The sequence below is a fragment of the Thermobia domestica genome, chromosome 4 (assembly GCF_964235325.1).
Source record: "Thermobia domestica chromosome 4, izTheDome1.hap1.1, whole genome shotgun sequence".
In the NCBI taxonomy this organism is placed as follows: domain Eukaryota; kingdom Metazoa; phylum Arthropoda; class Insecta; order Zygentoma; family Lepismatidae; genus Thermobia; species Thermobia domestica.
Genome location: NC_137457.1, coordinates 255,679,703 through 255,705,327, shown reverse-complemented (window position 1 = coordinate 255,705,327; position 25,625 = coordinate 255,679,703). Strand labels below are relative to the sequence as shown.

Sequence of the window (25,625 nt, the reverse complement as noted above, 5' to 3'; positions counted from 1 at the left end):
GTCATACTAAAGAGTTCGAATAACATATGTTTCCTGCAGTAGTCAGGCCTTTAGTATGACGCTAAACATACGTCAAAGCGACTCTGATAAGGCCCTTCTTGTTGACGGCACTCGTAATCATGAATCCATACGACTCAAAACTACATAACGCTAAAATATAATGAAAAGCAGTGCATGAAATGACTGAAATAGGTCTAGAGTATTTTTTTTTTAAATAAGGATCAGCCAGTACCATCACTGTCTAAGTTAGCAAATTCCATAGCGACAGAATTATGAAGCTGGACAGCATTAGCAGCATCAGTTTTGAAATAACTTTCCAGATCCGTATCAGTCCTCCTTTTCTTTGCGTGAATCTGTATCTTGGAGGAGACAATAGGGTCAGATAGAATAAACATATGCTTCATTAGGTCTAAATAAGTATTGAAGAGAGAAGTTATAAGATGTAGCCTAGTGTGACGGAAGACTTTGTGGATGGCTTCTAAAGCTTCTACCGCACAACCGACAATCCTTTGGACTATTCGTCATTTCTTGGTGTATTTAATTTCACTGAAGCCTCTTTGGCATCAAAGACAAGCTCTTCTGCCGATTTAGTCGCTACAAGAGGATCTAAGCCCCTTTTCTTTGTTTTTACTGAACACACTGCGAACTGTTTACTGGTTCTACCACGAGTAGAGCAAGCTACATCGGTCTTCACGGTGCTGTGATACCGAGCAGTTATCACTGTTGAGACATAGTTCGGAAGTGTATATGCACGATCAAACCACTCTTTATTTTTAGCTAGGAAAACCGACGAAACTCTGTGCGACATCCTCCATTTTTTTTGCTCAAGGTCATATTAATAACTTACTAAATTTCTCTAAACTGTTGTACACATGTTCCATGGCGTCTTCAAGTTTATAACGACTACAAATAGCCTGCATAGTTTCCGCTTTCTTCCGACTAGCACTGGTAGTTGTTATCCATGTTTGAAAAATGTCCTTGTTTTTCATGGTGTTTTCTTTTGCAATTTCACTAATTACGGTCAATATTGCGGACAGTTGCACACACACTATTGCTGAATCCAAAGAAAATCATTAAAGGAAGATATTCCTGCAGAGATCTCAAGACATATTTAGGCTTTTTTGAGATATTCCAAATATACCAGTAAAATATGATTACCAATCGTTCGTCGTAAAGGAAAGAACGTACCTGTGCTATAACTGCCCACTAGTGACAAAAGGTCTCAACTTTCGCTTTGGTGTGAAACACCAGTGAGATCGCTGTGGGGATAATGACTCAGGTCGATCTAGTATAGTAGTTGTGCATGCGAATTGTTATCTGTAAGAGTGTCATCTCGACTCGGGTCGTTCTAATGTGGTAACTTGATGAGCGCCATCTGTAGGCTGACGGGTTGTCATCAGTTTGTGGCTAGGGATTTCTGTCTTGTGAATCATTTGTGCTTCATTCCGTGCTATTTGCAAGTCCGAAGAAAATTGTTTCTTTTCTTATTTTTGTCCATTGGTCGACGCACTGTGCGTCGTGAGAATAGATGGATACTTACTTAAATAAGAAGTACGAGTTGTAAACCAACAAAATAAAAGAGCGTGAGAGAGAGAGAAATTGATAACAGGAGCAATAGCGACACCTAGGACAGGAAGGGATGCATGGTGGGCTTAGCCTAAAAGATTAGATATATCAGGATATAAAGAGAAATTCATGGGTGGCAGTGTAGCTTTAAAGAATCGTTACAATAAAAACGGAAGGAAAAATGTACGCCATGGAAAAATTCAGTGTACCTAGGTAGTTATTCTGAAAACTAGATAGAACGTGGAAATTTACCTAAAGATATTGAGTAGTTAGTGTAAATCTAATTTGGTTTAACTTACATGACAGCTTTTTTGAAAGCAGACAAACGTTTTTTCACTTTTTTGTCTGAGAAATTTTTGGTTCTTTTAATATTTCAGTTTTAATGAAAAAATAACAGTACGTTCCACCTTTCTCTTATTGTAACACGAGAAAACGTTTAGTTATTGTATTTTAAAAGAAACAGACATGAAAAAATTCAGGAAGAGAAGAAAATCGGTCATTAGATAGGAAAAAAAAAGTAGTACAGTACAGGCAGAGAGTTTTCTAGTTCCACTTAATTGTACGTAAAGCTGTTAATTTTCAACAACAAAAATGTTCTGGTGAAAAATTCAATAGTATTACCAGTATCTGTTCTGAAAAGGTAGTTTATTTCTGGATCAAAAGTATCATTTACAGTTTATGCATAAACGAAACTATAATTAGAAACTTGTGTTAGCAGCTTAAAAATACATTATATAAGAGCATACGTGATAGAAGTATATAATGAACGTTTACTATCATATTAATCTGAAATGCTAAAAATCTTAAACTGAACTCAAATTAGATTCTAATAAAATACCTGAAGATCACAGTAAAATTATTTCCGAATGGAGAAAGAGATGTAAGCGAAATTTTGCATGAAAATATTAGTGTTTTTTGTCTGTTGTTTTTGGTTTTGTGTGTAGTTTTCTCGTGTCTCCCAGTTTGAATTTAGGCAACCGATAAAACCCACATGACAAGGTGTATAACTATCAGGCACTTAAATGGTTAGGCAACCAAAACGGCACCTGTTGTATGCTGGGCTACATATCTTATACTTACTAATAACTAATTCAATTCCAGTTTAAAAACTTTAGATAACCAGTCTCAAACTGAACATACAGTGGGATTCACAAATGCAAAGTATTGTAGACACACTTCTTTAATTAAAGAGTCCACTATAAGGAATAATTATAATATTTGAAAATCATAAAAAAGTGAAAAATGTTGCCCCCCCTCCCCCTTTTAAAAAGTAGACTTCTTTGCAAAGTGAACCAGCTGTGGCCTCCAACAGTCTAACTAGCGGTTTGCACTATTCACTCACTATTCCCTGTATAATAAAGATGCAGGTGAAGATTGGTTTATAGAAAATCCGCATTCAAAAATTATATTTCTGGTTTTGTTAAACATGTACTTTTCCATATTTAGTAAATATTTTGAGTGTTTTGAACTATACGTTGTTTGGCTTAGCTTGAATGAATTTTTAAATTTCAACTTAGTAGAATTAAGTTTTAAATTTATGTAATCGTTAAAAGAATTGAACTTGCAATAAAGCGTATTTGTTACAATTACATTTTCTATAAATAATCGCTAACTCTTTCGTCTTTAGTGCGACCAGTCAGAATTCGATTTCCGGTGGAGACACTAGGTCGAAAAAAGTGTAAAACGTTTTTCAGGCCAGCCTTCCTGAGTGAGGGTTTTCCTATTCACATCAAGCAAGTGCCGGTATGATAACTAACATATAGGCCCCTTCCTTCCCTAATCCTTTCTTTCTTCCCTTTCCTTTGATAGTGTAATCGCAGAGGGACGTCATCCCTCATACGTGACGGACTAACATGGCCATAGATGCCGAAAGTCCAAAAATCTAAGCCCTAGTCCTAATTTCCTATAAAGTAGAGAGTAAAGGTGTTGCTTTAGTAACAAGTAACTGTACTTTCATTTTTATTAAGAAATAAGTATTCATTTTAAAATATTGGTTTCAAGTTTAGAAGTACCCTTAATAGTGCTCTTGACTACTTCCATATCTGTTGCACACATACAAATAACAAAAAGTTTTGATATATTTGTAAATATAAGTAACGTATATCCGGTGTTCATGCCATTATTTGGTAGTCTTTTTCTTTATATATTGTAGCATCACGCGTTCTAAATACTCCTCAGTCACTTTGCTTTTGAAAATCTTCGAGTTGTCTCCTCCTTGAAACAGCTCTTTGGGAAGGAGATATAGTATTATTGTAAAGATTAACTTACTCCCCTATAATGTGCCCTGAAAATCCTAATCGGATTATTATATTCCTAGTATGATTCCAGCATCCAAAACTGAAATAAAATCTTTAAGTTTTACGTCTCACGCTTGTGCCGGCTAGGCTAAAGGAGACGGCGATGATGAGAAATGAATGAAATGGTGGAATGAAGAAAGTGCGAGGAAACGGGAGGACTCCGAGAAAATCCACACACACGGTGTTCACCACCACAAAGCTCATTTGGCGCTAACTGGGATCGAACCAAGGATCCCATGCAGCAGAGGTGAACGCTTTACCGCTGAGCCACCGCGGCCCAATTCCAGCAACTATTTCCTTTGTGCGTCGATAGCTAGACTGCAATGAAGAGCTTCGGCTTTATAGTTTTACATTTTATTCAAGTCACTTTCCACAGAAAACACAAAAATCAGTAGTAAGTTTCAGAAATGCTGCTGATCACTACACATACGCTAACTCACAGCTTGGCGGTGCTGATACTTAAAAGAAAAATCTAAGATTTTACTATTTACACACGTTTCATACAATTTAAAATGTTCCATTCACTACAGTAGCTTTTTCCTTCCTCAAACTAATTGCAACAACTTACACAAATATACCTATGTACAGATCTGAAAAGTTGTGTTACCAATGCATTTTAAAGTCTCAGAGGTTGTGTTTTTGAACCAAGCTATTTGTAACTGAATTCTGAGGCTTGTCGAGATAGTCTGTAACCAAATTTAATGTTGCTTGTTTTGTTCTAATGTATAACAACTCTTCATAAAATTGTAATAAAGTGTAGAAATGTTTGTAAAGCCGAAGCTCTTTATTAGAGTCTAGCAGTTGAGGACAACAGGGTTGTTTGTTAGAATCATACTAGAACCTTTCTATTTCAAGTGTGCCCCCGGAAAAAAATTGAAACATTCTTCAATCTCACCCCGCCACCTTCCTACGGTGGAAACCTCTCATTTGGTTTGGGAAAAGAACCTTGTCAGCATCTAACTATTGAAAGATCTTGGCTCCAATAACTTGGTCTCTCCTCTTTCGAGGGAAGTACGAGGAAACATATCGATAGTAACGCTAGCAGGGCCGCACTTGAAATAGAAAAGCTTTAGGAATATATTCATTTAGGATCGCCAGGAAACATAATAGGTAAGTGTTTGTTAATATTAACAAAATGGGCCAAATTATAGTGTTATTATTATTTAAAACACACTCATAATGAAATAGGATACTTAAGGATTCTCTCAGGTTTCTATCCATGTCAAATACTTTAAAATTATTGAATATCCCATATCGCTGTAACTCGCAAATGCGTGTGCTTTTAAAGTATTGATGTACATATTTGAATTCAGCCCGTCAAGCGCAATTTTTGTTGTTTCAGAATTCCTACGCGGCATTTCTTATCAGCTATAATCATGAATTTAATATTTCCCAATTTGTTTTGTGTTTGATATAAGCTTTAATTGATGTTTCAGGTGGAAGAGGAAATACAAACGCTTCGTCATGTTCTAGCTTCCAAAGTAAAAGCGTCTCAAGATCTTAAACGCAAACTTGGTATCACTGTATGGAAGGAGTTCCAAGATGACATGAGTCAGGGGATTAAAAATGTCAAGGAATCTAATGTGTAAGTAATTAATATTTGTATTATTAGTTTGAACAAGATTACAAGTATAACGCAATAAATATCAGCTTATAGATATACTAGTTAAATACCATTGATAACTGTAGATACGTATTTTTTCAGCTTAAAGATTTTGTCGTACGTCTGATGTAGTTATTGAGAATTAAATGAAAAGAAAAGGGAAAAAATCGTAAAGTAATCTAGAAAATGATCGAAGATATTTAATTTTTATTAACATCCATGCTGCACATCTCATGATAACTATTGATATTGGTACTAAGCCTCATGTTAGTATTTCAACAAAACACAAATGAAATAAAAATAGGCAATATATTTGTGGAAAAATTCGCCTCCCATTCTTGAATTCATGACTGTACGCATCAAGATCAGATCATCACTCCTTCCTTGGATCAGTAGTAAATAGGTCACGCTAGATCACTTTGCGAAAATTTTTTATATGAAAAAGACTGAATTAATTCCCACTGAAAAGAGTCTGATAAATGTTTAGTCAAGAAAGCAAATATTAATGCAGTTTATCAAAAGCAAATATTAATCCTGTTTATTTGACAACGTAGATTGGAACATCATGTTCAGAGCGTTGAAGAATCTGAAAGTAGATTACAGACAAGAATAATATACCAACTTCATAGGAACCAGACAGCTGTTACAAGAAGAGATCAAAAGGAAGCAAGAATAAGTAAAGGAGTGAGGCAAGGATGTGGACTTTCACCTCTGCTGTTCAACGTCTATATAGAAGAGGCTATGAAAGAATTGTTGGATAAAAACGAGAAAGGCGTAAAAGTAAATGGTCAGGTTTTCAGCACAATAAGGTTTGCTGATGACATAGCATTGATAGCGGAGAACGATGAGGACATTTAGGAAGCACTTTCAAACTTGAACGACCAACTGAAAAAAAACATGCAAAATGAAGATAAATAAGAAAACGAAAGTGATGAAGTGCACAAGAGCAGGACAGGAAGGGCAAACGTATGGCTAGATGGAGAGAAAATCGAAGACGTTAAGACGTTCCCTTATTTAGGAAGTCTGATATCCTCGGACGGAAGAAGTAAAAAACGTAAGTTCCAGAATAGCACAGGCTAGACAAGCATTCAATAGGAAAAGAGGACTACTAACATCAAGAAATGTGTCGCTGGACGTTCGTAAACGATTTATTAAGACACTGGTATGGAGCGTGGTGCTGTACTGATCAGAGACGTGGATATTGAGAAAAGCTGAAATATGCAAGCTGCAAGCATTTGAAATGTGGTGTTGGCGCAGAATGCTGCGCATATCATGGACCGAAAGGAAAAGGAATGAAGACGTTCTAAAGGAAGCTAATGAAGGACGACAGATCATGAAGATAATAGGAAAAAGAAGAAACATGTATGCTTGGCCATCTTATTCGACACTCCGATTGGATCACTGTGCTGATAGAGGAAAGGCAGAAGAAAAACCAGGAAGAGGAAGACCAAGGATAGAATATCTAGATGCAGATACGAAGAAGAGGCCTTATCAAAGTATAAAACAGCTCTCCCAAGCGAGAGAGAAGTTTTAAAATTTCCATATTGCCCACCAACCTATGGTCAAGGTGAACAAGAAGAAGTATCACTCGAGCAAAAGAACATACGTAGAAAATATTTAACATACTTCCAAGAATGCACCAATGCCTTTCTTAAATTTTATATTTACACAAAAAGCACGAAAAGGAGAAATGAATAGTATATATCCAACTGAGTTACATACTTTGAAGTAAACTTGACGAAAAAAAAAAAAAAATACAGCATAAAAATGAAAATGTGTAGATATGCGGAAAACACCACTTGCATTCACACAAGCAACTTTCTGGGAATCGACTAACTTCCAGCAATAATAATTCCTTATAGTTAATTTTCAGATACAGTGAAAAGAGAAACTAATTTCTGTTGAATTGAAGATTCCACGGTTATTGTCTTCAGTCTAACGGAGACAGAATATTAATGAGAGTGATTAATTGTAAAATTAAATTTTTGTAATCTTCATCGGGAATCGAATCCAGGACCTAAGGCATCCACGCTAGCCACTATACCAGAGGGGAGGGCCAATTTCTGTTAAGAGACCATGTAGTGAGAATAAAGAAAAAGAGCTGTTTTATTAACTTCGTTATGGTAGCAGTGCTTAAAGTGAGCCGGTATGAGCCGGTTATGCATCCGAAAGTTCGAAAATCGGCCGGTATGGCATACCGGTAAAAATCACTGATTTAAATTGTAATTTATTTGCAGAAAAGAAAAGATTTTACACATAGAAATGAGTGCGACGTTAGCATCCAGTCAACAAATATGTTTGTACTATCAAATACTTCGTTCTGCTGCTTCGAAAGAAGTAACAGTTCCCTATCACCCTATTCAATGGCAGAATTTGTGTTCTTGATTTTGCAACATTTGGGCGAGCAATCCACTCTCCCTCAAAAAATTTTAACTACCGAACCACCCGCCTAAAATGTTGAACCTGGATCCTCCTTTGTCATTGACAGGACTCTTTTTTAAATTCAAAAGGATTATTTTCACATTGTCTGGACTTCTGTGTTTACAATTACCAGGTTGTCCCAAAAGCTCTGCACTATACATGAAGGAAAAAGAAACACGAATATCAGAAACAAAGACAAACTTTTACTCAGAAAAATACAGGCCATCATGTTCGTTGATCTTCATCCATGTTTGGGACAACAGTTCAATCTGATGGCGATACCATTTGGAAGGTTTAGAATTGAAAAACTCGCGACAGGCAGCATGCTCTTCATCATATGGATTGAATAGCCGACCACACAAGAAATGAGAGAGAGAGAGAGAGAGAGAAAAGCGAAACAAATAACAATCTGAGGGTGCAACATTTGGACTATAGACAGAATGAGGTAGCAACTCAAAACACGTCAAGTTCAGCCAGGGTGTTGGTCACATTTCGCCCACTGTTTACGTGTGTGAGGGGTTTTCAAAAACACCCACTTATCTCCTGTCACAATTCTCTACCAGAAACAAAGATCACGCGGATTTTTTAAAACAAATTCTAGCAAATTACCACTCCGAGCTTGGCCTGCTCCTCTGTCAGCTCATGAGGACTTTGTCGGGGCAGTTTATTGACGTAATGCATGGCATGCAATCGACGGTTTCCTGTCGATTTGGATGTCCAAACTACTCTTGCTAACACACACGTACTCGATTGGGACTCAGCACTTACAGCATCTTGCAGAGGGCCATTAATATCCATCGGAGATCTACTCTTACGGGGATTGTCCGCGAGGCTTAAATCACCCGAAGTAAATTTTGTGAACCAACGGGTAGCTGTCGGTCGATTCAGTATTCCTTTGTTCTGCTGCCAGTGTTATAAACGACAAAGAACGCCGTACAAAAAGCACTGCATTTCCTTGTCTGTCATATTTGGGTTATTTTTGGATATGTTTTAGCTGAGGACCCCCGGTCAATTGCTTACATGGAGCCAACTCCCTATAACCAACCTTGTGACCTCCAGAGGTCACCAAAAGTCACATCGTTACGTGGACTATCCTGATTTGCCGTTGCCCAGTATAACACAACTATTTTTTGTATGCCAAGTTTGAACCAACTCTACCAACACCCGTTGTGTGACCTTTGGTGATCTCTGGAGGGCACAGGGTTGGTCATAGGGAGTTGACCCTATATAAACAATTTCCCGGGTGTTCCTCACCTACAACATATCCAAAAACACCCAAATCGGACAGACGAGGAAATGCAATGCTTTTTGTACAGTGTCCTTTCCTTCGCTACAGCTTTTGCAGTTAGTCCTTTTTTTCCATAAAAATCGTAGAATACCTCGAGTTGAAATTTAGTCCTCATGTTGCCCATTTGGCTTTACAGGAACGCTCGCTCACACGAAGTACTTGCCTTCACTTGATCCCACGAACCTGTCCTCTATGCATGCCCACAGTTTTCACTGGTGGCGCCACCTCTCCTTCCAAAGTTTTACCTCATGCAGGCCTGTCTGCTGATGGTGCAGGACTTCCGGGACAGTCTGGTTAGAGGTCTGCAAGGGCTCGGGCCTACAAAAAATCACTTCGGGATCGGGCCGTGAATTTTTAAATATACAACCATATTTCTCGGGCCTAAGTTTGTAAATATACTGTACAACGACATATATTGCACCATTCTTTCTGGAGAACTTTCAAAGCACAACTGGAAAATTAAACCTCTAATTGCTGTAAATAAAAATACAAGTTTGCGTTAATTATTAAGTTTCTGTAATTCGGGCTTATTTTGGCCTCATTTGATTATCACACAAGCTCTGGCGTAAATGCTAAAACATATTTCGAACTCGGGTCGGGCCTCACATTGTAAAATCACAGGCCGGACCCGGGCTCAAAATTCAGGCCCGTGCAGACTTCTAAGTTTGGTATAAGAAAATTAGTGTTGACAACGAGACCAGAAGAAGCTTTTAAAAATGGAAATGAAATTGGAAAAAATCATTAAACACTAGTGGATTACAATACAATACAATACAATGGATTAAAACGGAAAACAATATTCATTGAATACTAGGCTGATGATAATGGACAGTAAAACATTTACATATTAGTCCTCACTCACTCATTCATTCTCTTTCTATAGATTTTTCACGTCAAAAATGGTGCAAAAATGTCAGGAGTAGAGATACTTTTTAGGGTTCTGTCAAAATTACTGCTCTAAGTGCTCATATTTGTCCCATACCGTCACCTCATCTGATGTCACTGTAAGCACTGTATGGTAGTAACCGTTAACGGAATTCGTTAACAAAACCCGTAGTTGAATTTAATTTTTCTCTTTATTCGTAGTAAATAATTTTCCCTAATAGAAATGTATAAAAGTAATTAAAAATTATATGTAAAGAAGCATTCTTTATTAGGAACTAGGTAACATTGGCAGGTCTCAAATCTCCAAATATTTTAATTTTTCTGGTGCAGTTTCTTACCAAAATTTAATTCAGAGTGGATTTCTTAATTCGATGCACACTTCACTATTTTTAATGCTGAGTAAATATAGGATTGAAAAGTGTATTCTTGCTTATACTAGTGATAAAATACATTAATGCTGTATTTTGTTTGAGTAAACACTAACTCGAATTTTGTCAATGGAAATTTTGTTCCTTTTTTAATCTAGTGATTTCATTACTTCTACAAGGTGATGATGTGAGCTTGCGTTTTTTTTTTCCTCGACGATGGGAAATGGCCTTTCCCGAAATATGCTGCCGATGTTTCATTCGACTGTTCTTTGATGATGTAGTGACGTAAATTTTATTAGTCAAAAAATATTGATTCTATGCGGTATATATCAAAAAGTAAGGAACTATAATTAATTTACAATTATTAACTCTTACTTAGCTGAATCAAAATATCTTCTTTCCAGCAATTGCAGGGTTCAATTTAGTATTGAAACGGGATATGTAGGTAAGGGGCCCATGAAAACCCTCCTCCAGTATGTTGTACAAGCATTATAATCATAAAGCATTTTTAATATCAACATTGCCCGCAATGTGTATAAACGTTTTCTATGTCCTCCAGTTTACTAGTGAACACAATTTTGTTTCATCTGTACGTCGAAGCTGAAGTTTTTCGAAGTTAACTTTAAAGAGATTGGTCTCTCGTGACGTTAATCAGCTAAGGAACAACTACAAATTAGTAGTCATATCATTAGTAATGTTATAGCTATTTATTTTTGCATTCATTATTTGTTTTGTTGTTTATTTATGCTTAGCATCCAATTTTAGCACCAAAGCTGTATGAGACAGTTTAAAGTAGAATCCGAATCACCGTAATGCAACCGGAATTCGAACTGGAACTTGTGCACCAAAGTCGGCCAATTGTCAGAAAAAGTTAGGCCATATTGAACCAAGAACGACTGTTTTACAAACGTTATAATAGAACACTTTTTTTAAAAAAATCATGTGCGAGAAGGAGAAAAGAGAATATACGTTTTGGATATTTGGATAGGGTACATACTAGTTCCTAAGTGAAGTTTTGACCCGACTACGGTAGTTCCTGTAGTTTTGGAGCTATGGACCTTTTCAAGTTCATTTTTTCATGTTTTCGGCAGTCTGTAACTCCGAAAGGAAGCATTTGTGCGTCTAGATTGGTCTATACTTTTTGTCTTATCTTGGTGTGAGGAATCACCTCCCAAACGTTGTCGGTGTTGTTTTGAAACACACTGTATGCACTTTGTGTTTTAAGACGGTAACATTTTCGTGAAATCATCATCATATGATCATTTTCCGATGTGTTAACGTTAAAAGTATAATGTAGGTCTGTTTAATACTGATTTTAAATATATTCATCACTTTAATTCGTTCATTAACAGCACAAGTATGGAAATGCATAACACATTCATAAAGCTCGCCAACGTAACACAATGATATCAGCATAACGAAATCTTGCGATTTCAAACGAAACTGTTTCTATAGCAAAAACATCATACAATATTCGGGTCAATATGGCATTACTTCTGAAATTTGGATTGTAGTCGTCAGCCTGATCACGAAATGATTGATGTTAGAAAGTAGATATAAGGATTAAAATCGAATTGAGAGGAATATTTTGTACTGATTTAAGCAACACTAATATCTGAAAAACCGTAGTTAATTTACCATTTTGGCAGATGGATTTAGTGTTTCTAAAATAACAATGATTTAAAAGTTACAATAAAAAGAATTTTGAGGTAAGTTTCTTGATTTTGTATCTTCACATTGTTGTTAAGTAGTCATGTATGAAATATATATTTTTCCTTTGTATAAAAAAGATACATATACGTATTGCTTACATTACTTAAGACTTTTATCATCTAGGGTGACAATGTGGACTTTTCATAATTTCTTGTAGAGCACCTTTTTTTTTTTCTTTTTTTTTTTTTTTTAAGCAAGTCTGCATCTTTTCTTTAACCGTGCACTAAATCTACTTTCTTTATCACGTTAAAACATGTCTGCTTCATCTGGTCCTAAGGTCTACTTGCTCGGAAAACTTTTGCCACTTTTTTCTGAGCCCATAGCTTGAAATGGATTAAAATTTGTGAGTTCCGAGTTATTGGTTATCATAAGGAAAAGTTATGAACTGGATAATATACATACTTTTTTATGAATGTTAATTCATGACTATGTTCCTCATCTTTTTGTCTTTTCCATTATTGTCTCTTTCCAATAGTGAATTTTCAACATAAATTAATCTAAAAAAGTTAATTATGATTTTAAAATTCGTCATTATTATGAACAAAAAGATTGGACGGTTAAGGTGATCTGGTACCCCTAGCAACCTTGAAAGTTAGTCCATTTAAAAAGCATTGCAAAGTTTTTCACTATTTTCTTCTTTATTATTAAAGTTACAAACGTCAAAATTTGAACAAACCTAGAGGAGACACATATCTATGCCTTGTGTGTTTTAGATTTTGAAAAACACACAGTAAAAAAGCTTCCATGTTTGATTTTAAAAACTTGGCAACGCAGATGTAACCCTCCCACTCAAATTTTGAGTTGGTGTCTCCTTTTGTTGAAATGTCTATTGACTCCTGTGTGAACCTCCGTGTCCGCGTTTAGCGGTCGTCTTTCTGCCTGTCCTTCGAGTCGTGGTTGCTTGAAATGTGAATATCGACGGATAATCACTTTATGAGTGACAGCAGGAGGGATAGCAGTACAAATGTCTGTGCCGTGAAAAGATAACGGAAAGCAAGATATTCCTGCCGACCGAGGAAAAATATCGCACGACTTTCGGCTTCAGAAACATAAGAAAAGAGAAGAAAGAAGTGCTATTGTGTTTCATATTTCTGTGGTTATTTCTTCCGTTTCTATGTAGCTTTATTTCAATGCAGTATTTGAATGTTGAATGAAAGATGATAAATCGAACGGTTGATAGACAGGTAAACAGATAGAAGTAATATATATATATATATATATATATATATATATATATATATATATATATATATATATATATATATATATATATATATATATATATATATATAGAGAGAGAGAGAGAGAGAGAGAGAGAGAGAGAGAGAGAGAGACATAGATATAGATAGATAAGCATATAAGCCTAAATGCAGAAAAAATATTTTCTAAAAATGATAAATAGCTAGAAACGATATATAGGACCTAACACATCAGACTGAAGTTCTTGGAAAGAATGTACATTAGCAAAGAAATGCTTTCAAACAGTGGCGTACTTTAAGATGTGTTGGTACAGGTTGTAATCCCTCCTTTCATATCTATTGAAATTAGAAGATTTTAGCTTTCATCTTGGATCAACAACAATCTTCCTGTGTGGAGAAGGGGCTTACATATACGTACGACGACACATCACAATGTTTAGAAAATGTAAATGAGTAGAGAATATACATACCCAGGCAGAGGTCCCTATTTCCCCCTGAAGGTTACCATTCTTTCCATTTACTCTCCTCCCCCCAAATTTACCATTCTTTATTATGACAATTACTTATTTAAAAATGTTATTCATGCTAAGTTCTCCTTCATACTTAGTGTTCATCAGTCGGTGGCTATCGAGCTAAACCCCCCACCTCCCGATATAAATTTGTTATATTCACAACTTCATTAAAATTTGTCGGCACCTAAAAGGAAAAATATAAGTGCTTATTCTCGTATTGTGCATACCCCTTCCCGAAACAAATTCCTGAATACGCCACTCGTGTTCATAAAAGCATCATTGTGGTATAATTAAAATTCGATTGTTCCACTTTCAATGACAAATTATGTCCCTCCTCTTAAAAAAAAAAAAAAAAAAAAAAAAAAAAAAAAAAAAAAAACATAGGTGCAACCTGTGCCCCAAAACCTGACTGTGGGCACCCCTGTAATCCAGAGAAGGCTAGGAAATGAAGTTTCTTTGTTTAAAATCTTTCCCAACCCCATAAACACCCCCTAACACCAACCAAACTTTCTTTACACACATCCCTGGGCGTAACAAAATATATTGCTTCCTTTGCGTTTCTGTAAAAATATGTATCACTATTCTAAATGCTCTCCCTCTTGGGTTTTGAACACCTCACAAAATAAAATTCCCAGCGTACTTACTGATTAAACGGGAGACTCAGGTGAGATGCCCGATTGCAATACGTACATTTCCAGGGTTTCCCACAGGGAAGTATTGCGTCGCACACTACACCACACATTTTTTAGGTGATGACTGTTAATTTTATGCAAAGATTGAAGACTATAAAGAAATGCATTCCAGTGAAATTAACACACTGAGAAAAAAAATTGTAGGTGACATACTTAAAAAGATAGGTTACATGCATAATTCCTGTAGTTTTTGGACTTAACGTACAGCAGACGTATAACTGAAAACGCATGTTTTATAATACTTTCTGTATAAGTGTTCCATCAATACGTACTTTCCGTATGAAACAATATAGACGGTCAGCATCTCACATACAAATATACGTATATAACATACAGCTGAGGAATGTAACATAAGTATATGCATGTGAACTACGGAAAACTGTTACATGTCAGACATCCTGCAACGGCATCATGTAACATCGAAGGGCAGTGCCTATGTAGCATATGGATAACGTGTGCTCCGTACTGATTTCTGTAGTAAGCAAGAGGATAACGTATATTTGTACAATATACCGCTGTCCGGAGAACGGATTTTTCTCTGTGCAATAAACAGAGAGACGGACCACCGAGACTGATTGGAATCTAAAGATGTGGGGGTGGTAAATGTTTATACGTATGGAGACGGACAGTGTCAGAGGAAGAAGTCTACATCTGTTCTACTAAACACAATACTAAGCGGATATTATTATTATTATTATTAGACCCTATTATTATTATTATTATTAGGGGCTCTATATTTAAACCCGACTAACGAATATTAAGGAAATTTTTATCCCCCTGCAAGAGAAAATTTTCATTCCAGACAGGAATAACTTTTCCCCACTCTTACGTGTGTGATGGCTGGGTACGTATATGAGTGAAATTCAATCCGCCCTGGGAAAAATATTCAATTCGCACACTGACCCGTCGAGTTATCCAATTTTTATATAACGTAGTGAAGAATTATTTTGCGAAATAAAGTAGTGGTGTTTATTTTGTGAAATAAAGTACCGGTACTGAGGAATCTAGTTACATAGTTGTGCAACTACGGCGGGGGTTAGGGGGCCTGCTCCCTTCCTAAATTTTTTAGCCCCTCAAACCACAATGCATCCTATGACATTGATACGGAGACTCAGAATTGTTACGATTGCCCCCCTAGCATATTTATGCTCCCCAAACTTCAGTGGCTGGTTGCGAGCCTGGTCAACAAGGTTTTCACATATATTACATAATTTAAACAAATTTGTATAATGCAAAATAAATTTACTACTAAATCATGCTTAGGTATGCGCACAAGACGAGTCGAGACACGACTTTTCCAATAGAGAAATATACATTTTTCAAGTCGAGACATTACTTTTACAGCAAATTTTCGAGACGAGACAACCACAAATCTTGTCTCGTGCGCATCCCTAATCATGCTCAATTTTAAAATAAGCCAACATCATTTACTTACAAGAACATAAAATGTTGCGTAAGCCGTTACCCAGATTTATCAAACTTGGTTCTCTTCTGTTCGAACTCACAATGAAAGTTTGCACAAGATATTTCACACGAATTTGAAGGGTGTATGTATGCACATGATACCCAGGTAGAATCTCACAGCCTTCAGGCGCCTTGCGAATTTCATTTATTAGAAAAAAAAATCTAAAATTAGGAAATGCTAGTGTGAACATTACATGGATCTATATTTTTTTCTTTCTCCGCTTCCAGGAAAAGGGAGATATAGACATTACATATGAGTATACGGTAATTTATACAATATTGTATTGTCACCGGACATGTGCATGAAAAATTAAAAAAAAAAAAAAAAATTCTAGGGGGTAGTATAGAAGTGGCCATGTGGACAGGCAACAAAGAACGAAAGTGGTTTTTAAAAAAGCAGGCCCCAGGAATTTTGCCCACATGCCATTTCACTTGATCATATTTCCCTCAAAAATTATTCATGTAAATATCTTTGAATTATTTCTGAAGAGAGGGTTTTGACCTCGCTTTCAAAGGGTAATTTTGTCCTAGATTGATTCCAACAACATTTTTTCTATAATCTTTCCCAAAGATCACAAACTGACATCTATAATATGTTATTTTGCGGAAATGGTAAGCTGACAAGTGAAAACTACCCTTCCAGGAATTGGCAGAATGAAAAGAAAGAAAAAAAAGAGGGAGAGAGAGATGAGAAAAGAAGGATTCGGTTGTACCGCTGTTTATGAGTCACCTGATTGGAACAACTTGAGCGAGGCAGATAACTGAACTTGCCGCTCGACTCGGGCGGAAAAGAAAAACTATACCGTCGCAGGGAGTTCAGGTACTGTTGCCATGTTTTCAAAGTTGAAGATAAAAGTTTCCTTACTGTGTTTTTTCAAAATCTAAAACACACAAGGCATAGATATGTGTCTCCTCTAGGTTTGTTCAAATTTTGACGTTTGTAACTTTAATAATAAAGAAGAAAATAGTGAAAAACTTTGCAATGCTTTTTAAATGGACTAACTTTCAAGGTTGCTAGGGGTACCAGATCACCTTAATTGGTTTCGAGTTACCGAGACTGTGGCACGTAGACCTAAAACTTTAATATGAGATTCAAACCATGTAAATTCTCACTGGAAATCGAATGTAAGTTAGTGATGTCAACGGCTCGGTTCGGCTCGGTGGTGACTGAGTCGTGAGCTGAGCTGTTGACAACACTAACGCAGGTCTCTTACGCCAGAGGCACTCACTTTAACAGGAAAGTTTGAAATAGCAAAAGAAGAGAAATATAATTATGGTTATCAATGAACACTTCAGTATTGAGTTTGTAACTAAGATGGCAATTGGTTTAGTCAGGGCTTGCTGAGACTCACGATAGCTCATATTCGCACTTCTTTAATCTTTGGCTCACTATCCTCATGAGCTTGGGCACCTCATGCAAGCTTACTCACACTTCCTTGAGGTCGGGCTCATTAATCTCAGCGAGCCTCATGTAGGCTCAGATTTGATCTTGCTTGAGGTCGGGTTCTCAATTCTCAATAGGGTTTGCGTTCGCTCGGACTCAGGCTGTGATTCACTATCGACTTAAAGCGCTTGTGCTCACACGTGCTCAGTTATTGAGCTTGAGGCCGACTTCACCCGTGAGACGAGCTCTCGAGTTTGGACATCTCCGGTTTGTAGTTTTTTCTTCTAATCATCAGTGGTGGCTCTTAAGAGAAGTACATGGGTAAAAATTAAAATTTTGTTGCTACAGTATAAGAGAAAAAAGAACTTGCGTAATGTTTTAACTGTTGCGTACAACAATTACTACAATAGATAAGTTCTCTTCCCATAGCTTAAGCGATAAAATTCTAATTTTTAGCCATGTAACTTTCGTTTTCCATAACCAACCTTAAACGTTAATCCACACCAAACTATAAGCTGGGAAGAAGGTGGCATCTCAGTTCCTCCAAAATGCGTAAGTTTAATTCATAGATAGGACACTAGGAAAATAGTGAATATTTTTATAGAAGAAATGTATCTTTTGTATAATGTTATGACATTTACATAGTGGTCTGTATCTTAATCAGAATATCAAGTTAGGTAACACTGTTGATAAGATGTATTCCTGTTGGTTCTAATAAAAATAAATAAATTAGTTAATTAATAAAACACAATTTGAAGTTGTAAGTTACTTTATAAAAATCTTTTTTGATTTATATTAGTCGTTATTATGCTCGTTTAAGACTGGGCATTCTTCATTTCCTGTCCGTACACACGGATTGGATACGTATGTATAGTACCTAATAAGATACTTTATATGATTATTTACCAGAGATAGATTCATTAGGTAATCTTTATTTTTATTTATTATTGCTGCTTTTTGCATCGTGTTTTAAGTTACGCTTAAGCTTACTTAATTGTATAGAACAGCATTTTTATTTAAACTGGAAAAGCAACTTAAAAGCCAGTCCTATCCCTGAAGTGATTCGTGCAGTGAATCCATTATAAGTAACCGGATGTTGTACGGAAAATAAACAGGCAAATAGGTACTTACAATGAAGAAATAGTCAGTAAAATCTAACTCGAAACAATGAACATAAGCATTCAAACATGAAGAAAGAAACTCTTAATAACGTTCAAATGATCTAGAAAACTTTAACTTGTAGAGAACATCTTTTAAAGAAAAAAAAAAAGAATTACATTATTTTCGTGTATTTCTAATGAAGAAGTTAATTTACATCTTACATTTTATATGACAGTCTAATAGGCCATGTGCTTTACACACAACAGCCTGACGAGAGAAATTATTGCTCATATGGATATATAAATTATTAACTATGTTTTCATTTAATACATTTTGGCAGTCTATCACAAGAAATTTAATTGCGGTGCACATAACAAGGTTTCTAATTGTCCTAAGTTATATCTTTGATTATACAAATATTTTAATAATAATAATAATAATAATAATAATAATAATAATAATAATAATAATAATAATAATAATAATGATGATGATGATGTAAAACAATCCTATTACCAGAAATGTAACGAAGGCATGGTTAAATCTGAAAAGAATGTGTACAGCTCACAGATGACGAGAAGAATCCTAAAACAGGGGAAGCGGGGAAAGGTCAACGACACGGTCATGTCCTTCAACCGAAATAAGTCCAATTTGGTGTATATTATTTCTATAGGGGACGAAACTTGGATCTATTTAAACGAACCCGAAATTAAACAGCAATCCACTGTTTGGATGTTTCAAAGTGAACCGAAACCAACAAAAGTTATTCGTTCGAGAAGTTCTGCTAAGTAAATGATTGTTGTTTCTTCAGTTATACCGGACATGGGCAACCGTAGTTTTAGAAGATCGAAGAATTGTATATACTGAGTGCTGTACAATAATTTGTTTGTCTAAGGTCATCATTGAATTGCGTAAAACAAACTCAAATCGTCTCATTATTTTTCACCACCACAACGACAGTTTCTGCTCAGCACACTCACCTGTTGATTTTTTTGTCCAGTAAAAATGTCGAATTAATAACTTATTGCCCATACTCACCTGGTTTAACACGTAATGATTTTTTTTTTCCACACAAGAATAAGATATGTAGTGAGCGATTTCTGTCGCATGAAGCAACTACTAACACATTGTGAACAGCAGTTTGAGATACTTCTTGAAACTGCTGTGAAAAATGTACGGATAGGTTTAAGAAAACAATGAAAAATAACTTAAACATAGAATGATCTATTTTTCTGAATTTTATCATAATGAAACACTAGCGTCGTTATTAGGAGTTTTGCTGAAACTTTTTCAGGGGTCCTTGTATTAGGCATTTGTGCAATAATATAGGCAATATAGTGAAATAAGAGACTCTGCAGATGAATTTAGAAAGTTCATTTTCATCATATCTCGAAGAAATAGCATTTTGCCTAACATTCGGTCTCTAGTTATTACCACCGAAAGGGACTTGTATTGATCAGTACTTGTATTTAACACTGTTATCATGACTATTTAGGAACATAAATTCATTAATTTAGCCTGTAATGTATAACGAAATATACCTCATATGCAGGGTGTCTTACTTGAATAATTTCCATCAAATCAGATGCAACTTTTCCAAGAACGCGCCTTCTCTGCGTATTTCTCGCGTAATAGCAATGCATGATTGATTGACATTCTTCAACTTGCGTTCAGAAATTTGCGGAGAAGATACGTTTTCGGACATACTGTCCAATGTCCCGCTAAATAAACATCCTTAAATAGCGGACCCTATAGAGTACCAAAAGCTTCCTCTCTTCAATAACGTTGATAATGCTGGACGATGCTTTTATCTGGGTGGCAAAAGAAACTCGTGTACATACGCATTTAGCTTATAGATACCTTGAATTCGTAATGAAACTTGGAAGAGAGTATAAAAGAGGTGATGTGCTCAAAGTTCTTTATGCTTCATATGTGCGCCATCGCTAAAATATGTATGTATCAATATGGGACCCTAGTGTAGGAAAATATGTGTACCAGGTAGAGTCAATTCAGTCCAAATTTGTCCGTTATTTGACATATTATGATACAAGAATATATCCTTAATACGAAAAAGATGCTGTACATTTACTAAATTACTTATTGCATTCTCTCGAATGAACAAGAGCCAATTACTTTGTGCGTTAAAAAAAATCCACAACGATAGACTTTTCAACATTCTTACCAGAAATCGCGTATCGTATTTCAATTGAGAAAATGCGCTTGCGACTAATTTTTCATCAACCTGCAAAGATATTGGATACATCACCTATTAGAAGAATGTGCACATTGTAAAACACTGTTCAAATAAGAAGTTCTACAACAGATACATTTGATGCATCTGCAGACAGTACTTCGAAACATGTAAGTTAGTACACACAGGAAGTATTCATGTATGTTCGCAAACAAGCTTTTGTATACTTCTACATATTACTTCATCAATGGTAACCATTAATATATACTTCTGAACACTATCAATACGTATTCATCTATTGTGTTCAATGTAAATAAATAAATAAATGGCTATTTTTCTACAGACAAGCATCATTGTATCATGCGTATTTTCATTTTATAATCCTTTAATACCTACGGAATGAAGCTACAACCGTTAAAGGTATCATAGGCATCTAATTTTATTCTAAGTTCGTAACAAGACATCCATATCCTAGAGTTGTCTCAAGAGTTAACAAAGAATCAATAGCTATAGTCCTTAGTTTACACTTCTACAATATGAACTAATTGTAATCAAACATCTCCTTAGAGCTCCCCGAGAATACAAAACCATGATTTAAGAAAAATCTTCGCGATATTACTTGTTGCAATCTTTCATTCTGGCTCTGTCATCCTAGTTCGCTACGAAGTTGTTTAAAATGTGTATATAAGAATTGAAGAAATAAACAAGAATATTTATTGTATATAGATATGTTTTTATCTGCTATTTTGGTAATGCTAAGGGTTGATTTTACTTATGTTCAAGAGTGTGGAAAATGCATAGTGCATATTTTTATCAATGCCAAATAGTTCACATCTGCTAACATTCACTGCTTTAATCAGTTCAGTCAGGATATAACTGGATTTTAAGTGTGTAGTGCAATGTGGTATTTCTTTTGCTCACTTCGTTATGTTTTTATTTTGCACTGGGAATGCACGCAAATATTTCACATTTACTTTTTTATTTTAAATATGCAGTTAAATTGTTGTTTTATTACGTAGAAATGATAGAGAAATAGAGATAGAAAATATATTTATTGTGTTTTCTAATTGTTTGTTTTTTCCTTTCTTACTGTATCTAAGCGTATAATTGGAGTGCTTTGAAGTGTACTGGGAAGGAAAATTTATTGAAGGTAGCATGTATTTGCACTAAATCAAGATAATAGACTAAACATAAATGAGTACGGTTGGTTGTTAGTACGAACCAAGAATGTTTCAGATTTTTTGTCGAATAGTTCACAGAAACGTACAGTTATTTTTTTAAGCGGTCAGGTGACCACCCCTTTTTAAATGTGTAGTGTGTTAACGAAATACACGCGTAAACATAAAGTAGCACTTCATATGTAAAAATTCTTGCAGTCACTGGCAGGTCATTTACTTTAATTGATGATCCATGCTCAGTTTTCTCCAACATCTTTGTCCTGTCGTAGGAGTTACTTGCCTTCGTACTGTCCATCAGTTGGTCTTTTAGCCCCTTTTCGTGTTTTTCTTCCATCATATCTTCCGACCTACACTTCGTAGTGCAATTTCTTTTTATTTCCAATAGTAGTGTTTTCTAGCCTTCATTTCTTTATACTTCTTCATCGGTTTTCATTCGAGCTAGAACATTTTCTTTATTCATTTCCATGTCCGTATTTTCGCTTCATCGACTACAGCACTCCACATAAAATATAATTAACCTTCCCTGCTGGCCTTGTGGCTATTTCGTGTGCCTTGGTGCGCTGAATCCCGGGTTCGATGCTCGCTAGTAGAGCTTTAAAAGATTGGATGCATTACGATGGTTCGGATTCCACCTGTAGGTCCACGTCTTGTATATCCTCGGTACTGAAGAAGAACGGTGAACATCAGCTAACAAGTGAAATATTAGAAGAGCCATTTTTGTAAATGTTAATAACCCACATGTTACACTTTCGTTTCTTTTCTTTTATTTTTTTTTTCTTTCATTCTTCAGTATACCTTTTATACTGATAAAACTGCATTGTTACGAAAAAAGTACGGTACCCATAAATTACACTTGCTCCGTTTCAGCTTCCACCATTGCTGATGGAATGGTAGTACTACAGTTACTTAAAGAGCGTTAGGAACGTGTATTTTAATTTTTCACTTTCACTTCCATGTAGCACGGAGATAATTACATATAATATTTGAAAAAGTACTGCGTTTTCTTCTTCCGGCAGTGAATTGCTTTTTTTCTCATATTTCTATTTTTTTTAATTATTATTAGATATGTGTATGTTCTTTCAAATATACTAAAAAATTCATAACTCTGAAGACAATTGGCATAATTGAATCTTATAAAGTTGTAAGTACAATGTTTCAGTATATCGATTTATTTGCATTTGAACAGTTATTTGTTTTCTTCTTAGGTGCATCTAAAGAGCTCACCACTTCTACACTTAAAAACGTTGTTGTTGTTTACAAAATCCTTTGATTAGAGCATTTTGTAGTGTTGTTGTTGATTGGCCTTTTTTTTTTTTAAAAAAAAAAAATTAAGAACGCAGTCATCCAGTTTATTTAAACTTCTCCATCTTCAGTTTGTGCACTATATCTGTCTTCAAGGAACATATAAGTAACTGTGATAAACGGTTCCCCAAAGCAGTAGTTTCCAAGCTTTTATGAGACGGCACACTTTATTGAACACCCACGAATCGCGACACAGTTGTTTATTATTTAAATAATAATGTAAATTATACCTATAAGTTTCTATGAAATATTAACTCTATATGTTACTGAGCATTGTTTGGTATCGCTGGAGATGTTGGCTGGTAGAGCTTAGCTCACGAATCTCTGCCACGATTCTAATTCTTCTTCCGAAACCTAACTATTTATCTGCAACTTTTTATTCACTAGACCATAAAATCTATTCGAAATAACATTCTCACTTCTCGTCCAAAGACGGAAAAAAAAAAATACAATTTAAAGTTCCAGGTGGAAAGATAACATTCCATTCATATGTGTATCCATTTACTTTTTTTTTTTTTTTTTTTTTGAGCTGTCCAAGAATCTGAAACAATGATTATTGTATACATTATATCGGGTAAAACTTTAATCAGATTATCGTGTGAAAGACTTACTATTGCAAAATTTCTTTCGGAAAATGTACCTAATTATTTCTGATGTCTTAGATGCATAAATTGTACGGAATAAATGTACAAGACAATATGCTTAGTATTTTAAGTGCTATTTCTATCTCTATTTTCTCCTCCAGTATTTAGAAGTTTTTGCTCGTTTTTGCATGCTGTTAAACGGAAAACGGCACTTAAATATGTTTGCTCCTTGGTGTGGTGATGAGTAATAGTCTTGGCTTGGTTTCTGCTCTACAGGTACACGTCTATAGAGGAAAAATATCGAGAATTCCACCAAGCAGTTACAAGTGCTCCACTGTAAGTACGTAATATTCGAACTGGATAGGAGCTGCTTGTTGGAGACAGATTTGCTGTAACTAATATACTAACTGCACACTTACTAATATACCTTAAAATTTTCTTAACAAGTGACGTCAGTTAACGCAATTTTGGCACTGTTTCTTCCAACTTCGGCAGATTTTGTCATTGTCAATTCAAAGTGAAACACCATGTGTGCTATATCGATATTAAAACCCCAAAATTACAGTAATTTGTAAATGTTTAAATTTTATATTATATAAATTTATGTAAATAATTTAAAGCTGACTTAAATACTAAACATCAACTATGTAAATTAAACGAATTAAGCCAAGGTTGTTTCCAAAATCTAATTCAGATTATTAAGATAAGCCCAAAACTTATTTTATTCTGCCAAACAGACAGTTTTTTTTAAAGACAGACAAATATATATATATACAAGTTACATTCCATCGTTTCAAATATATATAGATAGATATCGGGTGTTTTAAAAATGGCGCCCATGGATCACAAAGCACTACTCTACAAGTCATAATAAGCAAAAAATATATAAATGTGTTGGTATACCTTTCGGGTCCTTGTCTGGAGACACGAATTTCACTATGTAGCAACGTCACAGATAAAGAACCATAGACCAGATCTACTAATCTATCAAATAGTTGCATCGATTCTTTCCAGGTGGCAGCTAAAGCCGATATAGATTGATATTAGCATCATTTATTAGTGTAGCAATCGATTTAGCTGCTTGATGTATTTGTAGAATGTGTTAATGGTTCCAAGTTAATCTGCGACGTTGCCACAATGTAAAATTTTGATTTCCCCATAGCGGCTGAAGGAGGCCGCGGAGAGCAAACCATCATATAATTTTCGCTTTAGTTTGGCCTGTAGAATAGTGCTTTGTGGTCCGTGGTCGCAATTTTTAGAACACCCGATATATATATATATATATATATATATATATATATATATATATATATATAAAAGATTTAAGAACTATAAATTCAGTCATCTATTCCAATGAAAAGACTTGCAGTTTATCTGTACTATGTATTTACGCAAGTGGTAAGAAAGTTACGCCTTTGAGGTTGACTTCAGGCTGCCAAGAAAATTCTCTCTCTCTCTCTCTCTCTCTCTCTCTCTCTCTCTCTCTATATATATATATATATATATATATATATATATATATATATATATATATATATATATATAAAATTATTCATATGACCTTTTCTAACTGCTTTAAATTCCCTGGCTCATCTCTCAAACAGCTCTCATACTCATAGTAAAAACAGGTAATAACATTAAACCTTCTTTATCACTCAGTTACCAGTTTTACACTCCCTTCGTTTTACTTTGTTTCCATCTTTGACAATATTCTTTAAAAAAAGAAAAAAAATCAACAATCAAAATTTAAGCTAACACTTAAGCAAAACTTTAGTATTTATTACTCTTCACAAAATAACACATTTTGGAAATTATTGGTTGGCGTTTCAGCATACATTACGGTTATCGAATGTTCCTACAGGAATCATTCCCATATC

The 25,625-nt window shown here is 35.2% G+C and overlaps 1 protein-coding gene across 6 annotated transcripts in view; it reads left to right on the top strand.

Moving 5' to 3' along the window:
• The window catches only part of LOC145683996 (tumor protein D54), a 209,389-nt gene that overhangs the window by 89,933 nt on the left and 93,831 nt on the right, over nt 1-25,625 (top strand). For 5 of the 6 annotated variants that reach the window (XM_081755773.1, XM_081755770.1, XM_081755771.1 and 2 more), the window contains 2 exons: nt 5,300-5,448; nt 24,025-24,084. In XM_081755773.1, the coding sequence (XP_081611899.1) occupies nt 5,300-5,448; nt 24,025-24,084 (209 nt within the window). The remainder of the gene's footprint in view (nt 1-5,299; nt 5,449-24,024; nt 24,085-25,625) is intronic. The other variant, XM_081755769.1, reaches the window with a different exon arrangement.